Raw genomic sequence first — 18,147 nt, 5'->3', positions numbered from 1 at the left:
TAAAAAAAAAAAAAGCTTCTAGGAGGAAAGGCAACTGAGATGTACACTGCCCAGAGGGGCACAATATAACCTCCCTAGACCAAGTTTCCTTACCTCCCAACAAGTGGAATTGATGAGATTATCTCTGGAAATCCCTTTAAATTTTTTAATCACTTAGGAATTCACTCTTGTGACATCAGGAGAGAGCACAAAAAAGAACAAGCTTCAGAAAACAACACAACAGGAGTAATTAATAGCTGTGTAAGCGTGGGAGAGTTGTTTACCTGTCCTGAACCTTCGTTTCTTCACTGATGCAATGAGCCAATCCTCAGAGTGTTGTTATAAACAGTAAATCTTCTATGCTAGATGCAGTGCCGGCACATAGAAGGCACTCAATTAATTTTAGTATCTCCCTCCCTTTTCTTTCTTTCTTGAACACACCTAAACCTTAGATCACTGTGTGGCTGGCTACATATTAGTAGAGCACACTTTGGAGGTAGATTGAAAAATAAAAGAATATGTGAGAGTATGAAATATCTTCTAAAATATCTGAAAGGTTCTAATTTGCAATACATCTATTTTATGTTAAAACTAGTGGCCCGGTACACAAAATTTGTGCATGGGGGGGGGTCCCCTCAGCCCAGCCTGCACCCTCTCCAATCAGGGACCCCTTGGGGGATGTCCTAAACTGGCAATCAGACATCCCTCTCGCAATCTGGGACCACTGGCTCCTAACCACTCACCTGCCTGCCTGCCTGCCTAATCGCCCCTAACTGCCTCTGCGTGCCTGCCTAATTGCCCCTAGCCCCTCTGCCTACCTTCCTGCCTGATTGCCCCCAACTGCCCTCCCCTGCAGACCTGATCTCACCCCCAACTGCCCTCCCCTGCCATTTTGATCACCCCAACTGCCTCTGCCTTGGCCCCCACCACCATGAGCTTTGTCCGGAAGGAAGTCGAATGTCCAGAAGATGGCTGGTCAACCCGGCCTAATTAGCATATTACCCTTTTATTAGTATAGATCCTGGGTGTTTCTCATGATCCTTTTATTTATTTTTTTTAAATATATTTTATTGATTTTTTACAGAGAGGAAGGGAGAGAGATAGAGAGTTAGAAACATTGATGAGAGAGAAACATGGATCGGCTGCCTCCTGCACACCTCCTACTGGGGTTGTGCCCACAACCAAGGTACATGCCCTTGACCAGAATCAAACCTGGGACCCCTCAGTCCGCAGGCCAATGCTCTATCCACTGAGACAAACCAGCTAGGGCTCTCGTGATCCTTTTAATTATACAAGTCAACGACCTCATTGAACAGTCACATGATAAACTGGAGACCCAGAGAGGAAGACACATACTACTTATTCATAAGCCATGACTGATATGGTTTAGGGAGCTTTCAATAGATAGTTAATAGGTTATGCAAAAATACAGTTAAGAGGTATAAACTTTGTAATGTTACACACTGAAGTTAATATGTGAATGAAAGTGGGTAGAAAAAGTCCTCTCCCAAAACTGTTGTCATCATTTAATTTATTATCAAAGATTACGACGGAGCTAGTAAGACGCATATCCATAGAAAAGAGCAAGTAAAGGGACAGTGATCGTATTGATAGCCAAGAGAAAAAAAGAGATTAAAACCTGTATGTAAGTAGGTGTTGTTTCTTTTTTCTCTCAGTTTATTAACTCAGAATACACTTTTTAACCAGCATTGGCTAAAGAGGTTCAGTGATTCCTTTGTTAGCTAAGCTACAGCTTTTGCAATGGCAAAGACATCTGAGAGGAGAAAAGCCATGGACGAAGGTGAGATTGCAGCCGAGATCTAGCGGTTAAACATACCAGCCTGGCCGCTGTTCTGAATGTGCAGCCTTAGCCTGTGACGTCAGCCTGAAGCGGACGCAGTGGGCCCGCTACAGAGGTTCCGCCTTCTACAGCTTTAGTAACTCCCCCTAGCATGGGACACAGATCACTCTACACACTGTGTGTTGCCATTAGATAATGAGGGCTGATGAGCTAAGGCAGGGCAATGCCCTTCGTTTGTTAAAATATATTCTGGTCGATATTAATGTGATGATAGTCAACAGTTTATATGAACTGAGTGCTCACTATATACCTGGCATGCTGTACTAATGCCATTGTGTACATTAGCCCTTTAAATCCCCCTCTACAATAGACACCACTGCTGTTCCTTTCTTTTTCTGACATGAGGAAATTAAGGCTTAGAGGGGTAGAAGGATGCATATTAGGATTCCCTTATCCTACTCCCCACACCCCGTCCCTCCCAGGTCAGGGCTCTTCTATTGCCAAGACACATCACTCAGCAAGCTCAGCAAGAGCTCTTTACTGAGAGGATGTCACAGGCAGTGCCTGGGACAAGGGCAGAAAAGCAAAGACGTAGGACTACGTAGGGGTTTCATCTAAGAAGCTAGGAACCAAGTCCATTCCCACCAGCTCGCATCTCCTTCGCTCTGTCTATTACAAATGTATATAAATATCTTCTCAGAATCTGGAGACCTGAGATTCCACAGGACCAGGCATTTCTTTATCTTTTTTTCTTTTTCTTTTTTTTTGGGGGGGGGGGGGTGGGGGGGAGGTGGGGGTCAGGGCGGGGACCAAGCATTTTTAACCTCTGAATCTCCCTCTACTATATCATGTGTCCTATTAAAGAACTTATATATTTTTTGGTATGAAGGAAAGATGAACTTTTAACTTCATTTCTTTGACTGACTACTAATAAAAATTAAATTCTGATTTCAATTCGTTCATGATCTTAACACACAGGGAAACATTCTGTGTGCATCTGGTTTGCTTTTAAAAGTAGGAACTAACCCAAAGAAGCACAAAGCTCGGAAAGGGGTAAATGCACTTAGCTTCGCAAGTGAATCTATTTTAATAATTACTTTCTACACATAAAATTCATTTAAAATCTCCATTTTGCAATTTGGCAGATGTAACATTCCTGTGTGAAGTTGGGGTGCTTTTCTCCATTCTTATAGCTAGTCTATGTAAGGCAGAAAGTGATAATGCTGTGCCCATGAGCTCTAGGGTCTTTTCCTTGAGGCCGGCATTCTGCTGCTGTATTCCATTAATAGACTCACATTCCAGCACAAAGCACAGTGCTTGGACTAGGGCCCAGTTCTCCTGACTTTCCGTCTAGGGCCTTTCAACAAGTTGTGCAGATTGGTGAAGAGGGGGTGCAGGGGGAAGGGGGGATGGCTTGTGTTTGATCCAAAACGGAAGAACATGAAGCATCACAGGGCCATCTCCTGCCCCTTCCCATCACTTGACATCATGATGTCACTTGGTCCAAGTATTTGGTTGTGACATATGAATGTGAAAGTTCTGCGTATGTATGTTTTGTGACTATCTGTCTATTGAACGCTCTCTCATTGGATAGAAAACTCACTTATAACAAGCAGGTGCTTATTTATTTTTATAGCTCCATCACTCAGAATATAGCCTGGCACACAATAGGCATCAAAGAACAAAAAAAAAATGTTAATTGGAAGGAAGGGAGGAAAGAAGGAAGGAAGGAAGGAAGGAAAGAAGGAAGGAAGGAAGGAAAGAAGGAAGGAAGGAAGGGAGGGAGGGAGTGAGGGAGGGAGGGAGGGAGGGAGGGGTGAGTAGAGGGATGGAGGGAGGGAAAGAGAGAGGGAGGGAAGAAAGGAAGCATGGACAAGCTGTTCAGTTTGTCTCAAATGAAGGTTCTATTTATGATTCAACCAAAACATTGTGAAGCTATGTTCGAGAAATAGAAAAACTTTCTTTGCCTGAGGTGTTTTCTGCATTCCCTTCTCCCGTGCTCCTTCTTTGCCAGCTGATTTGTTGGATGATTTTCACCAATGAATAGTGCTACATAGAGGACAGATTGGAAGAAAAGGTAACAAAATGCTAATAGGAACTGTCGAGAAGGGGTAATAAAATGAAAATATGTAAAAACGAATGAAAAAATCAGAAAAAAAGCAATAAAAAGTATGCAATGCGTGACATAAAGAAAAATGTAACATGCAGAAACTACTTTAACAATTATTAACTACGACTGTAACTGCTTCAAAACAAGGTGCTGACTGCACTGCACCGACTGCATTGTCAAAACATCCCACAGGGAGGAACGCAGAATGTGCCTAACCCAGGTGTGAGGAGAGAGAAAGACCAGTCCTCGTTGGGCGATGTGATCATTAATTCCCAAAACAAGGAAAGGAAGTAACTGTATGCCTGCTTCTCTAAGAAACCATGAGAGAGTCCATAACTTTAAAGTGTTGCCTGTGGATTATAAACAGGGATTCTTGGATGTGCTCTGAAGCTAGACCATCTGGGAGTTATGGGACCTCGCCGACCTGTCTCAAGCACTTGCAGTCAGCTAGCAGACAAGTGACAAGCAGCATGAGCCAGATTTTCTCTTTTTAGTTGGTGGGTTGGGGTAAAGGCATATAAGTTACATTTCTTTTTCATTCACTCTTGTCCTTTCCCCTGTAAGTCACAAAAAAAGACCAATCGCATTCAACACTAGAATATCTCGGGTCAGCTAGAGTTCCAGGGGAATGTAGTTGAGAAACAGTGGTTGGAAAAAACCACCCAATGACACATTCATTCATTCTTTCAACAAATACTTACTAAGCGTCTAACATGAACCAGCACTGCAGTGAACATGACAGACATGCCCCCTGTTTCTGCAAAGATTCCATTCTTGTAAGAGAGGACAGATAATAACCACATGGACAAAGATAACAGCTCTGCAAGACCTCTCTCACCAACCTTCTCTTCCCTCCTCACACTCCAGGCACTGAGTATGCCAAGCTCAGTCCTGCATTAAGTTCTCCGCCCTCTTCCCTCTGGCTGGCAAGCCCTGTGATCACACCTCATGGGGCTTCTTCCTTCCCCTCATTGAAGTCTCAGCCAAGGTGTCACCTCTCGAAAAGGCCTCCCTCACCTTCCTGTGTAAAACCGGCCTTCCTCCCCCTCCACGGCTTTCTGTTTTCCTTAGGTCTCTCATCTGTTGAAACTGTGTTCTGTGCTTGCTTTTTACATTTTTGCTCTCTGCTACTCGAACATAAGAGTCACTGCAGAATGGGTTTTGTCTGTTTTGTTCACTTCTGTATCTCATGCATGTAGAACAGTGCTGCTAGAAAATGCCCATTGACTCACATGCCCAATGACAAATATCTATAGTCAGATTGCCAGATCTATTATTTGCACTGTGATAGCTGGTCTCCAACGACGGTCCCCAGTGAACTACACTCCTTATTCACACCTTGCCTTGAACCTGGGCTGGCCCAGTGGCTCACCTTTGACCAACAGAATGCAACAGAGGTGAAGCTGCCTGATGTCCAGTCTACTCCATAGACAGCCTTGCAGATTTGACCTTGAATGGAACACATGCTCTGTAGGAAGCTAGACACCAAGTAACAGGTCTAATGACACGGAGCCCACCAGGCTGTAAGGAAGCCTAAGCTAGCCCTGCGGAGAGACTAAAATGCTCAGCCAGTGCCCAGCTGTCCCAGCCATCCCAGCTGAAGCACCAGAGAGAGGAGTACACACCCAGCTCAGTTGAGTCTTCAAATGACTCCAACCCAAGGTGCCATCTGGCGGCTGCTGCATGGGCGACTCCCAAGTAAGAACCATCCAGCCAAGCCCCATCAATCCATCACACCATGAGAAAGAAAAAAATTATTGTTAGGCCACCAAGCTTTGAAGTGGTTAGTTATGCAGCAATAGATAACTGCCAAAATGCAGCTCCAAAGACAGCTCTATATTCAACCACTTCCTTCCCTAATAATGTGATGTATGTATCTGAGAGTCCTGGGCTTCTCCCCTCCCCCCCCACCCAACCACACACACACACACTCTCTCTCTCTCTCTCTCTCTCTCTCTCTCTCTCTCTCTCTCTCTCTCTCTCCCCTATAAGTCATATGTCTCTGCCATCAACAAACCTTGCTTTGTTCTGTTCACTCTCTTACACCCCTACAAGCACCTCACTAGAAGTCAGGAAAGCTGGGTCTTCATCCTCATGGGATGCTGTAATTTTAGTCAAGTCACTAAGCTCTCTGAAGCTCAGGCTCTTTCTGAAGAATGACAGTGAGAATTGGATTTTTAGATTTTGTTTAGTGTGTGACAGGCAACCCTTTCCCCTATCCTCATGTAGAAACTAATACAGAACGGAAACATATGAAAGAGGTCCTAGCGGAAGAGGTCTAACTGAAGCAGTTTGTATACTGGAGTAGTGGTTAGAGGTAGGCAATGGAGTCAGAAGACCTTATTTCAAACGCAGCTCTTTCCCCCACTCGCTCAAAGAGCCCTGGATTTCCTCAGAATCTGATGGGAAAAAATCACGCTACTGAATGGTCTCAGAGGCCTCCCCACTTCACATATTATGATCTATGACATTCACCATACAGAAAATAGACATGTAGTTTAAAACTTCGGGGTAGAGAGGAAACCAAGATGGCGGCATAGGTTAACGCAGGAGATTGCTGCCTCGAACAACCACTTCAAAAAACAACTAAAAGACAGAACGGACATCATCCAGAACCACAGGAAGGCTGGCTGAGTGGAAATTCTACAACTAGGAGGAAAGAGAATATCATACCCAGACTCAGAGGAGGCGCAGTGCTGAAGTGAAATACTAAGGTGCGGAGTGCACGTGGAGCGGGCTGGAGGCGGAGGGCGCGGTTGTTGTTTTCAATCGGGAGGGAGTTTCAGACTCTGAGCTCCAGATCCGGGCGAGTCTCTAGGGACCCAGACTCAAACAGGAGAAGAGGGACTGTCTGGCTTCGGTCAGAACTCGAAGGCAGCTTTCTCTCCGAGGTTTGCAGCAGTTGCTGGGACTCTGTGAGGCAGAGCCCCTAGGGATGGAACTGAGAGCAGCCATAACTGCTCGCTCCGGCCCACCCTGTAGATCCCCAGGGACCCGCCCCGCCCAAGCCCTGCGCAGAGCCATTTGCCGGATAGCCTCAGGCAAACGCTAGATTAGCACCGCCCTAGAGATCCAGCACAGAAGCTCTCCCACTGCAGACACAGCTGACTCTCATAGCCAGTTAGCCTGGAGGTCAAATCACCCCCGGTATTGCCAACAACAATCAAGACTTAACTACAACAAGACTGCACACAAAGACCACTAGGGGGTGCACCAAGAAAGCATAAAAAATGCGGAGACAAAGAAACAGGACAAAACTGTCAATGGAGGATATTGAGTTCAGAACCACACTTTTAAGGTCTTTTAAGAACTGTATAGAAGCTGCTGATAAACTTAGTAAGGCCCTCGAAAAGACTGGTGAGACCGCCGATAAATGTAGTGAGATCCTCAAGAAATCTAATGAAACCCTCGATGTTATGATAAAGAACCAACTAGAAATTAAGCATACACGGACTGAAATAACGAATACTATACAGACTCCCACCAGCAGACCAGAGGAGCGCAAGAATCAAGGCAAAGATTTGAAATGCGAAGAAGCAAAAAACACCCAACCAGAAAAGCAAAATGAAAAAAGAACCCGAAAATACGAAGATAGTGTAAGGAGCCTCTGGGACAGCTTCAAGCGTACCAACATCAGAAATATAGGGGTGCCAGAAGATGAGAGAGAGCAAGATATTGAAAACCTATTTGAAGAAATAATGACAGAAAACTTCCCCCACCTGGTGAAAGAAATAGACTTACAGATCCAGGAAGCGCAGAGAACCCCAAACAAAAGGAATCCAAAGAGGACCACACCAAGACACATCATAATTAAAATGCCAAGAGCAAAAGACAAAGAGAGAATCTTAAAAGCAGCAAGAGAAAGAAACTCAGTTACCTACAAGGGAATATCCATACGACTGTCAGATGATTTCTCAACAGAAACTTTGCAGGCCAGAAGGGAACGGCAAGAAATATTCAAAGTGATGAATACCAAGAACCTACAACCAAGATTACTTTATCCAGCAAAGCTATCATTCAGAACTGAAGGTCAGATAAAGAGCTTCACAGATAAGTAAAAACTAAAGGAGTTCATCACCACCAAACCAGTATTATATGAAATGCTGAAAGGTATCCTTTAAGAAGAGGAAGAAGAAGAAAAAGGTAAAGATACAAATTATGAACAACAAACATGCATCTATCAACAAGTGAATCTAAGAATCAAGTGAATAAATAATCTGGTGATCATAATAGAATCAGGGACATAGAAAGGGAATGGACTGACTATTCCTGGGGGGGGAAAGGGGTGTGGGAGATGCGGGAAGAGACTGGACAAAAATCGTGCACCTTGGATGAGGACAGTGGGTAGGGAGTGAGGGCGGAGGGTGGGGCGGGAACTGGGAGGAAGGGAGTTATGGGGGGAAAAAAGAGGAACAAATGTAATAATCTGAACAATAAAGATTTAATTAAAAAAATAAAATAAAATAAAACTTCCGGGTAGATTTTAACTTATTGTTTATATGCCATCATTTATTTTAATTTTTTAAAAATACGTATTGAACTAGAAGAGTTTGTATTGCTTCTGCTTTCTCACAGAATCAGATTTATTCTACTGTTTCCCAACTACCATCTGCCCCTAGACCAGTAAGCCCTTGCCATCTTGCCTAGTCTTCCCAACACAGGTGCTAAGTTTAGTTCTTGCCTCATCCCTGGAGGGAGATAGAGTACATGTTTCAGATTTCCCCATCTACAGTATAACTTGGCTTGGGAAAAAGTGGTGCAGAACTATTCTATTTGCTTTTTAAAAATGTATTTTTTATTGATTTCAGAGAGGAAGGGACAGGGAGAGAGACAGAAACATCAATGATGAGAGAGAATCATTGATCGGCTGCCTCCTGCACGCCCCCTATGGGGATTGAGACCGCAACCCAGGCATGTGCCCTTGACTAGAATTGAACCCGGGGCCCTTCAGTTTTCAGGCTGATGCTCTATCCACTGAGCCAAACTGGCAAGGGCCTATTTGCTTTTTTTTAAGTGTTGTTTTCAAAGTCCTATATAGTAGAAGGTTCCACAGTCTTCTATAGAATCCCATCCCAATGTTAATTCATCAGGAAACTTTCTTTCACATTTGACAGAAATCATTCAGTAAAGGTCCCCTACATGTAATGTTTCTCAACTTTCATCTTACAATGTTTTTTAAAGTTTTATAATTAAGTTCTTCAGTGTTACCATATATTGCTATCTTCTGAACTCTCAATTTTTCCCACTTCCTCTTTTGGATATTGACCTTAATTTGTAAACAGGGATGATGTGATGAGTGTTCCTGGAATTCTTTGACTTATGACATTGATGTATAAAATATCATGCATAGTTAAACTATTACTCAGCTTTCCAGGTTCCATCTTGATAAAAGCATCATCTTCTAAAACAGTGGTTCTCAACCTTCCTAATGCCGCAACCCTTTAATACAGTTCCTCATGTTGTGGTGACCCCCAACCATGAAATTATTTTTGTTGCTACTTCATAACTGTAATTTTGCTACTGTTATGAATCATAATGTAAATATCTGATATGCAGGATGTATTTAAGCGACCCCTGTGAAATGGCCGTTTGACCCCCAAAGGGGTCGTGACCCACAGGTTGAGAACCGCTGTTCTAAAATATGTCCTCAGACAATATGCATTAAATTATAGGCATGTGACAACACTTTACGTGCACTTATGTTTTCTATTAAATACATAATCTGCCACGTGTCATAAATTAGGTAACTACTTAACTATACATTACAACCTTAGCACCACTCAAATCTCCAAACTCATAATTGAATTCTGCCACTAGGACTATGGACAGATGTACAGCGTATCTGACCAATCTTAAAAAGAGACCAATATTTGATCAATATTTTAAGCTATTAAAAGAAATCCCCTACCTCCTGAAAAGCGATGGTTTATGCATGCATTTTCTACTGGTCTGCTTCAATAACTGCAAGAAAATATCAGCTGGAACTACTTTTGATATTAAAAATAAGAAATTATGTTCCCATAGGCTGGGAGGAAGAAAGGCAAAGGTTTTTTTATTGGAGCAAAATCAAAGAGCCTCCTAAAATATATTTTAGACATAATGTTCACTCTCTATTTTCTCACACTACAATGAAGTGTCTCCTATCATCTGCCTGCTGCTGCCTTTTAAATACTGCACTCTATTTTATTGTATAATAACCCCAAGAATAAACAAATTGGGAAGCTGGTTCACAATGTCTTTTAACTTTAGGCAAATGTCACTATGTAAAATACTTGCTCCTTTCTAACTCCTCCCCACTCTAGGAAAGGACTATCTGCTATTTCCCCACAGGCTCCTTCCTACCCCAGCTTTCCCCCTCCTTTCTCACTTAAGATCTACTATTGACGTCCTCATCCCATACACTGAAGAACAGGTTTCAGGGCAATTTCAGTGCTCGTTAATTGAGCTGTAAGCCCACGCTGGGGAACACTTGCCCTTACTCATGCAGTAAAAGAGGCCTGACCATGCTTTGTCAACGGTTAAACATAGGACTACCATCATGACCAGCAATTCCATTCGTAGGTATTTTTACCCAAAAGGTAGCCACAGTAGCCAAAAAGAAGAAACAACCCCAATGTTCATCAACAGATGAATGGATAAACAAATGTACCTATAATGGAATGTTATTTAGCCATAAAAAGAAATGAAGTACTGACTGATACATGCTACAACTTGGAAGAACCTTGAAAACATGAAGTTTAGTGAAATAAGCCAGACACAGAAGAAATACTATTGTCTGATTCCACTTATATGAGGTACCCAGAACAGACATATTCATAGAGACAGGAAGGAGAATAGAGGTTATTGTTGAATGGTACAGAGTTTATGCTGGGGATGACTTTTTTTTTTACGTTTTGGGTATAGATAGTCGTGATGGTTACACACACTGTGAATGTATTTAATGTCACTTAACCAATGGTTAAAGTGATAAATATTACATATATTTTACTGCAATGAAAAAACTACTTGAGGGCAGAAAAAGTCAGTTCTGGCTTGAGAGCTGTAGTGGGGACAGCATGGAGGGCACCTGAGAGTTATGGAGAGAGTCACTACCCAGAGTTTGGGAGGGAGACAACCTCTTCTAAATTCCAAGCCCATCCTCATCCTGAGTAGGGGGTGGAGCTAGAGAAAGGATGTGGAGGCTAAAGGCATAATGTTCCCAGGAAGAGCCTGCAATGGGCACTGCAGAGCATGGACTCCAAGCTTCCGGCGCCTTCCCCAGATGGGCTCCTGCAGGAGGGGCTCAGTGCTCGGGAAGCAAAAAACCAAACCAAACAAACAAAAAACAGGAAAACAGAGAGAGAATATTTGTAGAATATATATATATATATATATATATATATATATATATATATATATATATATATATATGCCTAAGCGACCATCGCAAGTGAGCGGATGACTGAACAGGCTGCATGGGGCGACCAGGCCCCCAGGATCAGTCCTAAACCGGCAGTCGGACATCTCCCAAGGGGTCCCGGATTGGAGAGGGTACAGGCTGGGCTGAGGGGACCATCCCCCCTCCCATGCACGAATTTTGTGCACCAGGCCACTAGTACATTTATATAACAATATGGTTGCATAGTCTTTGTAATTACTCTTAAGTCTAAAATTAATTTTAAAAGAAAAACAGAAGACTGCAGCCCCAGAGCAAAGAGTTAATAATATTTTCCCCCAGACATGTCATACTCTACTATTGCCACTTACAATTGTTTTAAAGTAAAGTTGGGCTTCCAACAAGTTATTCTTATCCTCAACTACTGTGTAACAGATTTGAAAACCAACAACACATAAGTTATTTGCTATATAAGGGAATGTTTATAAGAATGCCTGGAACGTTGCAGCTCTCAAAAATTTCTTCAATGAATAAATGGATGCTTCAGACAAAACCAGCAAGTCAAAACCTCACCAAGAGGCAGGAAGAAGGGGCCTTCATTGTACTGGTGGGGTGCATAAAAAATCAGTTGTTAGGAGCTTTTGATGAAAGCTTCTCCCCCACAGAACTAGGAATAGTCAACCAGACAACCACTGAAGGCAACCACCTCTCGTTACCTTTGCTGTTGAAGTAATTAAGGCCCTGGGAAGCGCTCCTCAACGAGGCAATATCCTATGTGAATAATTTAGGGCAGGACATAGCCAGCCCACACAGCGCATCTGCGTGAGAGCCTCACGCAGTCGTATCCATTTCCTGTGTCTACAGCTGGCTGGTCACTTTTCAACCCCCTGGTGACAGTGCGGGTTTTAAAAAGCCCCTCTCATCAAGCACTGAAACACAGTGGATGCTGCCTTCCTAGGCAAATAGCTCACCTGCTTGGCCAATTAGCTTCCTCCCCAAGAAGGACTAGTTCAACAGGTTTCCTTTTTCTCTCCCTCCGCCCCTGGGGTGGGGACGGAGGCTGTCCTTCGCCTCGGCCCTCCCCTTCCCTCCCTCGCGGCTCTTCCCCGCTCGCTCGGACCAATCGCGGCCGCTCGGACGTGTCCAGGTTGGCGGCCGGCAGCCCGGGCCCGGCCTGGATGCGCGCGGGGCGGCGGGCGCGGGGGAGGCGGGGGGCGGCGCGCTGGGCCTGCGCCCCCGAGGGCGGCAGCCGCGGGAGGAGGACCCGGAGGCGGGACAGAGGCGCGCGGAGGGCTGAAGGTGCCCAGCGGCCGCGGCCCCGATGACCGAACTACAGCAAGATGTGGACGACGCCAAGCCTGCCAAAGTGATCGGGAAGAGGGAGAGCAAAGTGGGCTCAGCCCAGTGAGTATTCTCAGCCGGCCCGGGCCCGGGCCCGGCCCCGGCCCCGGCGGGGGGACGCGCGCTGCCCCAGCCTCCGTGCCAGGGGCGACTTCGGGGTGGAAAGAGTTTGGGGAACTTTTACGCGGGCGGTCCTGAGGCTTGAACGCGCTCTGCGGCGCCCGATCTCTCTTTTTCTCCGGTTCTGTCGTAGAGAAGAGGCACGGCCGCATTTCGGGAAGGTACTGTAGCCTGCAGTCCGGTGGGGATGTGAGTTCTTGGACCCGAAAGTCAGATTGGTGTTTTGTGATTCCCCAGGGAGGGCTGGGGAACCCATTCCGATCTCTGAGCCCCGCCGAGAAAGAGTGCCGACGTTTGCCTCACTTGTCCTGCTTCTTCATGGTGCGGGGACGATGCGGCTGCCCTGTGGATGTGGCTGGTCGTTAGTGGCACAGGGATGTGTACTCGTCATTGGATTTAGACTTCGAGGGTGTCTTTCCCGCAGTCCTTCACTCTTTTCCCCTCAAGGGAGTGGAAAATATGAAATAAGCTTAATCTTTCCCCCTCCAAGGCTGCCTGCCTTGGGTTGGGTACTTAACACAAACTTAAACACTATTTTTGAGAGAGAGGGTGTAGGAGCTGCATCGAGGAGTACACTGAATACCTAATGAAACACCTCAAATACTGGGTTGTGACTCCTCCTCAAAGATTAATGTGCATAATAGGATTTGCACATTGTTTGACTTACACGCTCTTCTGGTTTAAGAAACTGAAAACTCAGATATTTTGGTCACAGGGATTAGCTTTCTGTAATGAAACTTGTCTTTGCCTGCACGGCTTTGTTTTTCTTTTTTCTTTTTTTAATCCCAGAAGCATGATTGTTATTCCCAGACATTCTTCTAAGAAGGAAAAGAATCTTTCGGCATTTGCTACCACCATAACATTAAATGATGTTAAGATAAATATCTGAATGTGATATATAGTAAGATATAGCTAAATAGCCCATTTTTTTAATGGTACCAAGCTGTTGGAGGTATCAAAAATGCCTTATTGATACTAGCATAAAAAGATAATAAATAATTTTTTTTCTTTTTTTTAAATTCTCACCCAAGGATAGATTTATTGATTTGGAAGTGAGAGAAACATCAATGCGCGAGAAACGATCAGTTGCCTCCTGTACACTCCCTGGCCAGGGAATCAAACCCGCAACCGGGAGTTGAACCCAAAACCTTTTGATGCCTGGGAGGATGCTCCAACCGACTGAGCCACTCGGCCTGAGCAAAGATGATAAATTATTTTAATGAAGATTCAATCTCCATCATTCACTATTTCAGCATTTACTAATTTTTAAAATTCACAGCCTGGTTCCACATAAAGACTTGTGTTTATAAAAGCATATTTCATCAGTGTGTCTGTTGACGTTTGGCTAAGTTTTGGAAGAATAACTTTATTAGCTGCTTTCATTTATTGTTTCAAAGACTTTGGTCATATATTTGTCCAGTGTCACTTTCTTTGACTGTTCTGTCCTTTGCCTTCCCAACATTGTCAACTTAAGCCGATGATCTTTACTCTCTATGTACAAATCAATGATGGAGAAAACTTGCTATAAGTATAACCTTCACAAAATGCTTTTGTTTTCTCACCCCAAAATAAAACCCTAACTCTGCTAACAATTCAAGTTTGCCCGGCTGGTGTGGCTCCATGGTTGAGCATCAACCCATGAACCAGGTGATCACAGTTCAATTCCCAGTGCAGGCACATGCATGGGTTGCGGGCTCCTTCCCCGGTGGGGGGCGTGCAGGAGGCAGCCAATTGATGATTCTCACCATTGATGTTTCTACCTCTCTCTCCCTCTTCCTTCCTCTCTCTGAAATCAATAAAAAACCTATTTTTAAAAAGTCAAGTTCAACAACAACAACAAAATGAACTCTCAAATGTTATCACTTAATCATTCTTTTATATACATTACTTCTCTGAAGACGTATTGTGGATAGTCGTATCACCATTTCATAGACGTTTATAGGTGACAGAAGTGCTAAGTGGCACAAGCAAGACTGGAACCCAGGACTTTAAACTTTGTAGTTACGCAAAGTAGAATGACTCAAGTCTATGCAACAGCTACAGAGTTTCCAAATCTTCATACTCCTCATCATCTAGAGATCTAGTTAAGGAGATTGTTTTGAATGTTTGAAAAAACATACCACAGCATTTGGACTAATTCTCTTAAGTCAAAATGCTTTAGATGTTGGGAATATACTTTTGTTGATGATAAGCATTGAAGCTCAAGGTCCCAACATAGCGCTTCCTTTGGAACAGTCAGTTTCAAATTCATTTCAGTTCAACAAATAAAGGGATACCTACTATGTGTTCAATATTGGTGGGGAATACAGGAATGTCTGTGCCATATCTGCCCTCCTGGGGCTTCCAGAGCAGCTCTGAGAGGAGGCACATGGGTATAGTACTGCACTCCTAGGGACTTCTGTGGTCCTTGTCACATTAAACACACAAACGAGATGCTGTTAAAAAGTTTGGCCTATTACAATCTCCACAGTTAGGATGTTTATCCCTTAGGCAGTCCTCCTTAAATTTATTTTTGTTTATTAGGTTTTTTGTTTGTTTTCCCCTACAAAGTGGTCATTTCCAGGCCTACTGAAGATTGTAGATATGCTCTTCGTCTGAGCTCTTAGACTCTTGCTTTGGTAACAGAAGACTAAGTTTAAGAGGGAGGTAGATACATTATCACAGTGATATACTGGTATGATAATTCCCCACTTGAAATCATTTTGTGAAGCCAAATTGTTACACTTAGAAACGCAGTCTAACTTCCGTTTTGAACTTCATAACTTAGATTAATAGTCACTCACCTCGAAGTTGTTGAAGTTCAGGTGTCCCAAAGGACATTTTCTGTCGAGGGTGTTCGAATGGCTTACTGCTCCCCGTTCCCCTGCATCTCTAACAACACCCAATAGGACTCCTCACCTAGAGCCTAGCCTCCTGGGTAGTGACAGGTGTCATTTATTGAGAACGCTTGCTGTTGATTGGCAGTGTGATCGACACTTTCCATTCATTTTCGTACAGAATGAAGTAGACACCATTATCTCCATTTTACAAATAAGAACATTGAAGTTGCTAACTCACATACTAGTTTACTGTATATTAGTCAGCTCTCCTCTAAATAGGTTGCAAACTCCAATCATATTTTTCCTTCTTGAATTTTTCAGAGGACCTATCAAATAATTACTTTCAATTACCATCTGTTGGTGAGTTGGGAGAGCTGAAACCCCATTCCCGCTAATTAAGGTATATAATATGCTTGTAGCTGACATTCAGCTGAACTATCTCAGGGAAATGCCACTCTTTTAAAATGTCCTCATCAAATTTTCTGCCAGTAGCAGTTAGAATTTTTAGGTACATTTACTTGCCTGAGAGCTGTGGCTTAGTTACTTATTTTTGTGCTAGAAGTGAGGCTGCAGATTTACTTATCACCAGAGTGCATTTTTATGCCCCTTTTCTTACCAAGAATTGGTCATTTAACAACTTATTTCCTTTTGAGATCCTGGTTTCTCCCCACTTTCATTACCTTTTTCATTCTGAATATTATGTTCCCAGTACATAGACAGTTCTAACACAGCCTCACTTTTTTGACACACATTTTATGAGATGCACTTTCACTTCTTAGTGTCTCTGTGGATCTGATTTAGTAATAGCCAAGCTACTTTTAATCAGTTTCCAAAAATATCTAAAACTAATGCTGATATATTTCTGGGCAAAATTATTTTAATTCAAATAATGAATTACATTACACATAGCATGTATTTGTAATGCAAATTGAATTTTTAACATTTAAATTTTAATAACTTGGAACATAAGAATTCTAGAAATGTGTTCAACCCCAATTGTTATACATATAGAGAAAGAGAAGGTAGATGTGGGCAACCTAAACATTTACCTTGAAAGCAAGTTTTTAGTGTTATCAAGACATAATAACAATTTTAGGGGCATCCTTTAACGTTAAATCGTGAATTCAAGTAAAAATAAATTACATGCAGTGACAGCATTTTTTATCCAATATATCCTGTCTTGTACATGGCATATTGGGATACTTGACAAGCAGAATAAGGGTTGAAGTTGGGATCTTGAATTAGAAGCAAGAGGAGCAAAAACAAATAATTATTGAATCTAGCTTGATTTTTTAGTGCTTACGTAATTACAAACTTTGGAAATGTCCATTTAGCAAGAGGATCTCTATAATATATATTGTGTATGTATTATTTATTTTTCTGTTTATGTGTATTTGTAACATAATTTAAAAATTTTTAATTGTCAGGTCACTAACTCTTACAGATTACTCATGCACTTTTAAATATGAAATTTGGGATAGCAAAAAAAATTTATAATATATTTAAAGTATAAAAATTATATTAAACTAAAACAATCAATGGAGGAGTTTGAAACGATGGAGAAAAATAAAGTATCTGGTATGTTCTGGCTTAAATGTTTTGTTTTGTTTTTTTTTAAATATATATTTATTGATTTCAGAGACGAAGGGAGAGGGAGAGAGAGAGACAGAAACATCAATGATGAAAGTCATTAATCAGTTGCCTCCTGCACGCCCCCTGCTGAGGATCAATCCTGCAACCAGGCATGTGCCCTTGACAGGAATCGAACCTGGGACCCCCTCAGTCCTCAGGCCAACACTCTATCCACTGAGCCAAACCAGCCAGGGCTGGCTTACATGTTTTGAAAAGAAATTCAATGAACCAAGTCCGGTCTAGAGATTAATGTCAGAGGAAATTACTTATTAAGGTAGTACGTAAAGTTAAGAATGTAGGTTCTAGGAAAGTAGGATTTCCTGTCTCCTAGACGTGTGATCCTGGCTAGTTACTGAGTCCCTCTAACTCTCAGGTACATCATCTGGGAAGGATAATGCTGATGTCAGCTGTTTCATATAGGCTTGCTTTGAAGATTAAATGGGAAACGTAAAAAGTGCACTTTGCCTAGTGCCTGACACATCAACTCACCATAAATCGCAGCTATGTTGGTCCTCACTGTGGAGGATCTGGGACATGCTGTGGGTAGAGGTGGGAGGCTGGCATAAAAGGTAATTAAACTTGCCCGGCCAGTGTATCTCAGTGGTTGACCGTTGACCTATGAATCAGGAAGTCACGGTTCCATCCCAGTCAGGGCACATGCCCAGGTTGCAGGCTCAGTCCCCAGTAGGGGGCATGCAGGAGGCAGTTGATCAGTGATTCTCTCTCATCATTAATGTTTCTATCTCTCCTTCTCCCTTCCTCTCTGAAGTCAATATATATGTGTATGTATGTGTGTCTGTGTGTGTGTGTGTGTGTGTATCAATAGATATAGATATAAAAAGATACATTTTTAAGGTAATTAAAATAAATAGTCAACATTCAAAAGGCCTAAACTACAGTAGCACCAGTGTTCCATTAAGTGAGCCTTCGTTCCATCAGTTCAGCCTGAGGGACTTGTGATGGCATCTGA

The 18,147-nt window shown here is 42.8% G+C and overlaps 1 protein-coding gene and 1 long non-coding RNA gene across 7 annotated transcripts in view; one reads left to right on the top strand and one right to left on the bottom strand.

Annotated features, from left to right (window-relative positions):
* Window positions 1-18,147, top strand: part of GRAMD2B (GRAM domain containing 2B) — a 102,630-nt gene that overhangs the window by 28,848 nt on the left and 55,635 nt on the right. The window contains exon 1 of one of the 6 annotated variants that reach the window (XR_009452582.1): window positions 12,388-12,669. The exons of 4 other annotated variants lie outside the window; for them this stretch is intronic. Coding sequence is in view for 1 of the 2 variants with exons in the window: in XM_059693744.1 (XP_059549727.1) it covers window positions 12,587-12,669 (83 nt within the window). In the remaining variant the exon portion in view is untranslated. Of the gene's footprint in view, window positions 1-12,387; window positions 12,670-18,147 lie in introns of those variants that run through there. One more of the 6 variants, XM_059693744.1, reaches the window with a different exon arrangement.
* The window catches only part of LOC132233310 (uncharacterized), a 168,358-nt gene that overhangs the window by 148,611 nt on the left and 1,600 nt on the right, over window positions 1-18,147 (bottom strand). The gene's annotated exons all lie outside the window — the stretch shown is intronic.

The sequence above is a fragment of the Myotis daubentonii genome, chromosome 4 (assembly GCF_963259705.1).
Source record: "Myotis daubentonii chromosome 4, mMyoDau2.1, whole genome shotgun sequence".
Classification (NCBI taxonomy): domain Eukaryota; kingdom Metazoa; phylum Chordata; class Mammalia; order Chiroptera; family Vespertilionidae; genus Myotis; species Myotis daubentonii.
Note: the sequence above shows the minus strand (reverse complement) of the source record. Positions and strands in the feature narration are given on the sequence as shown.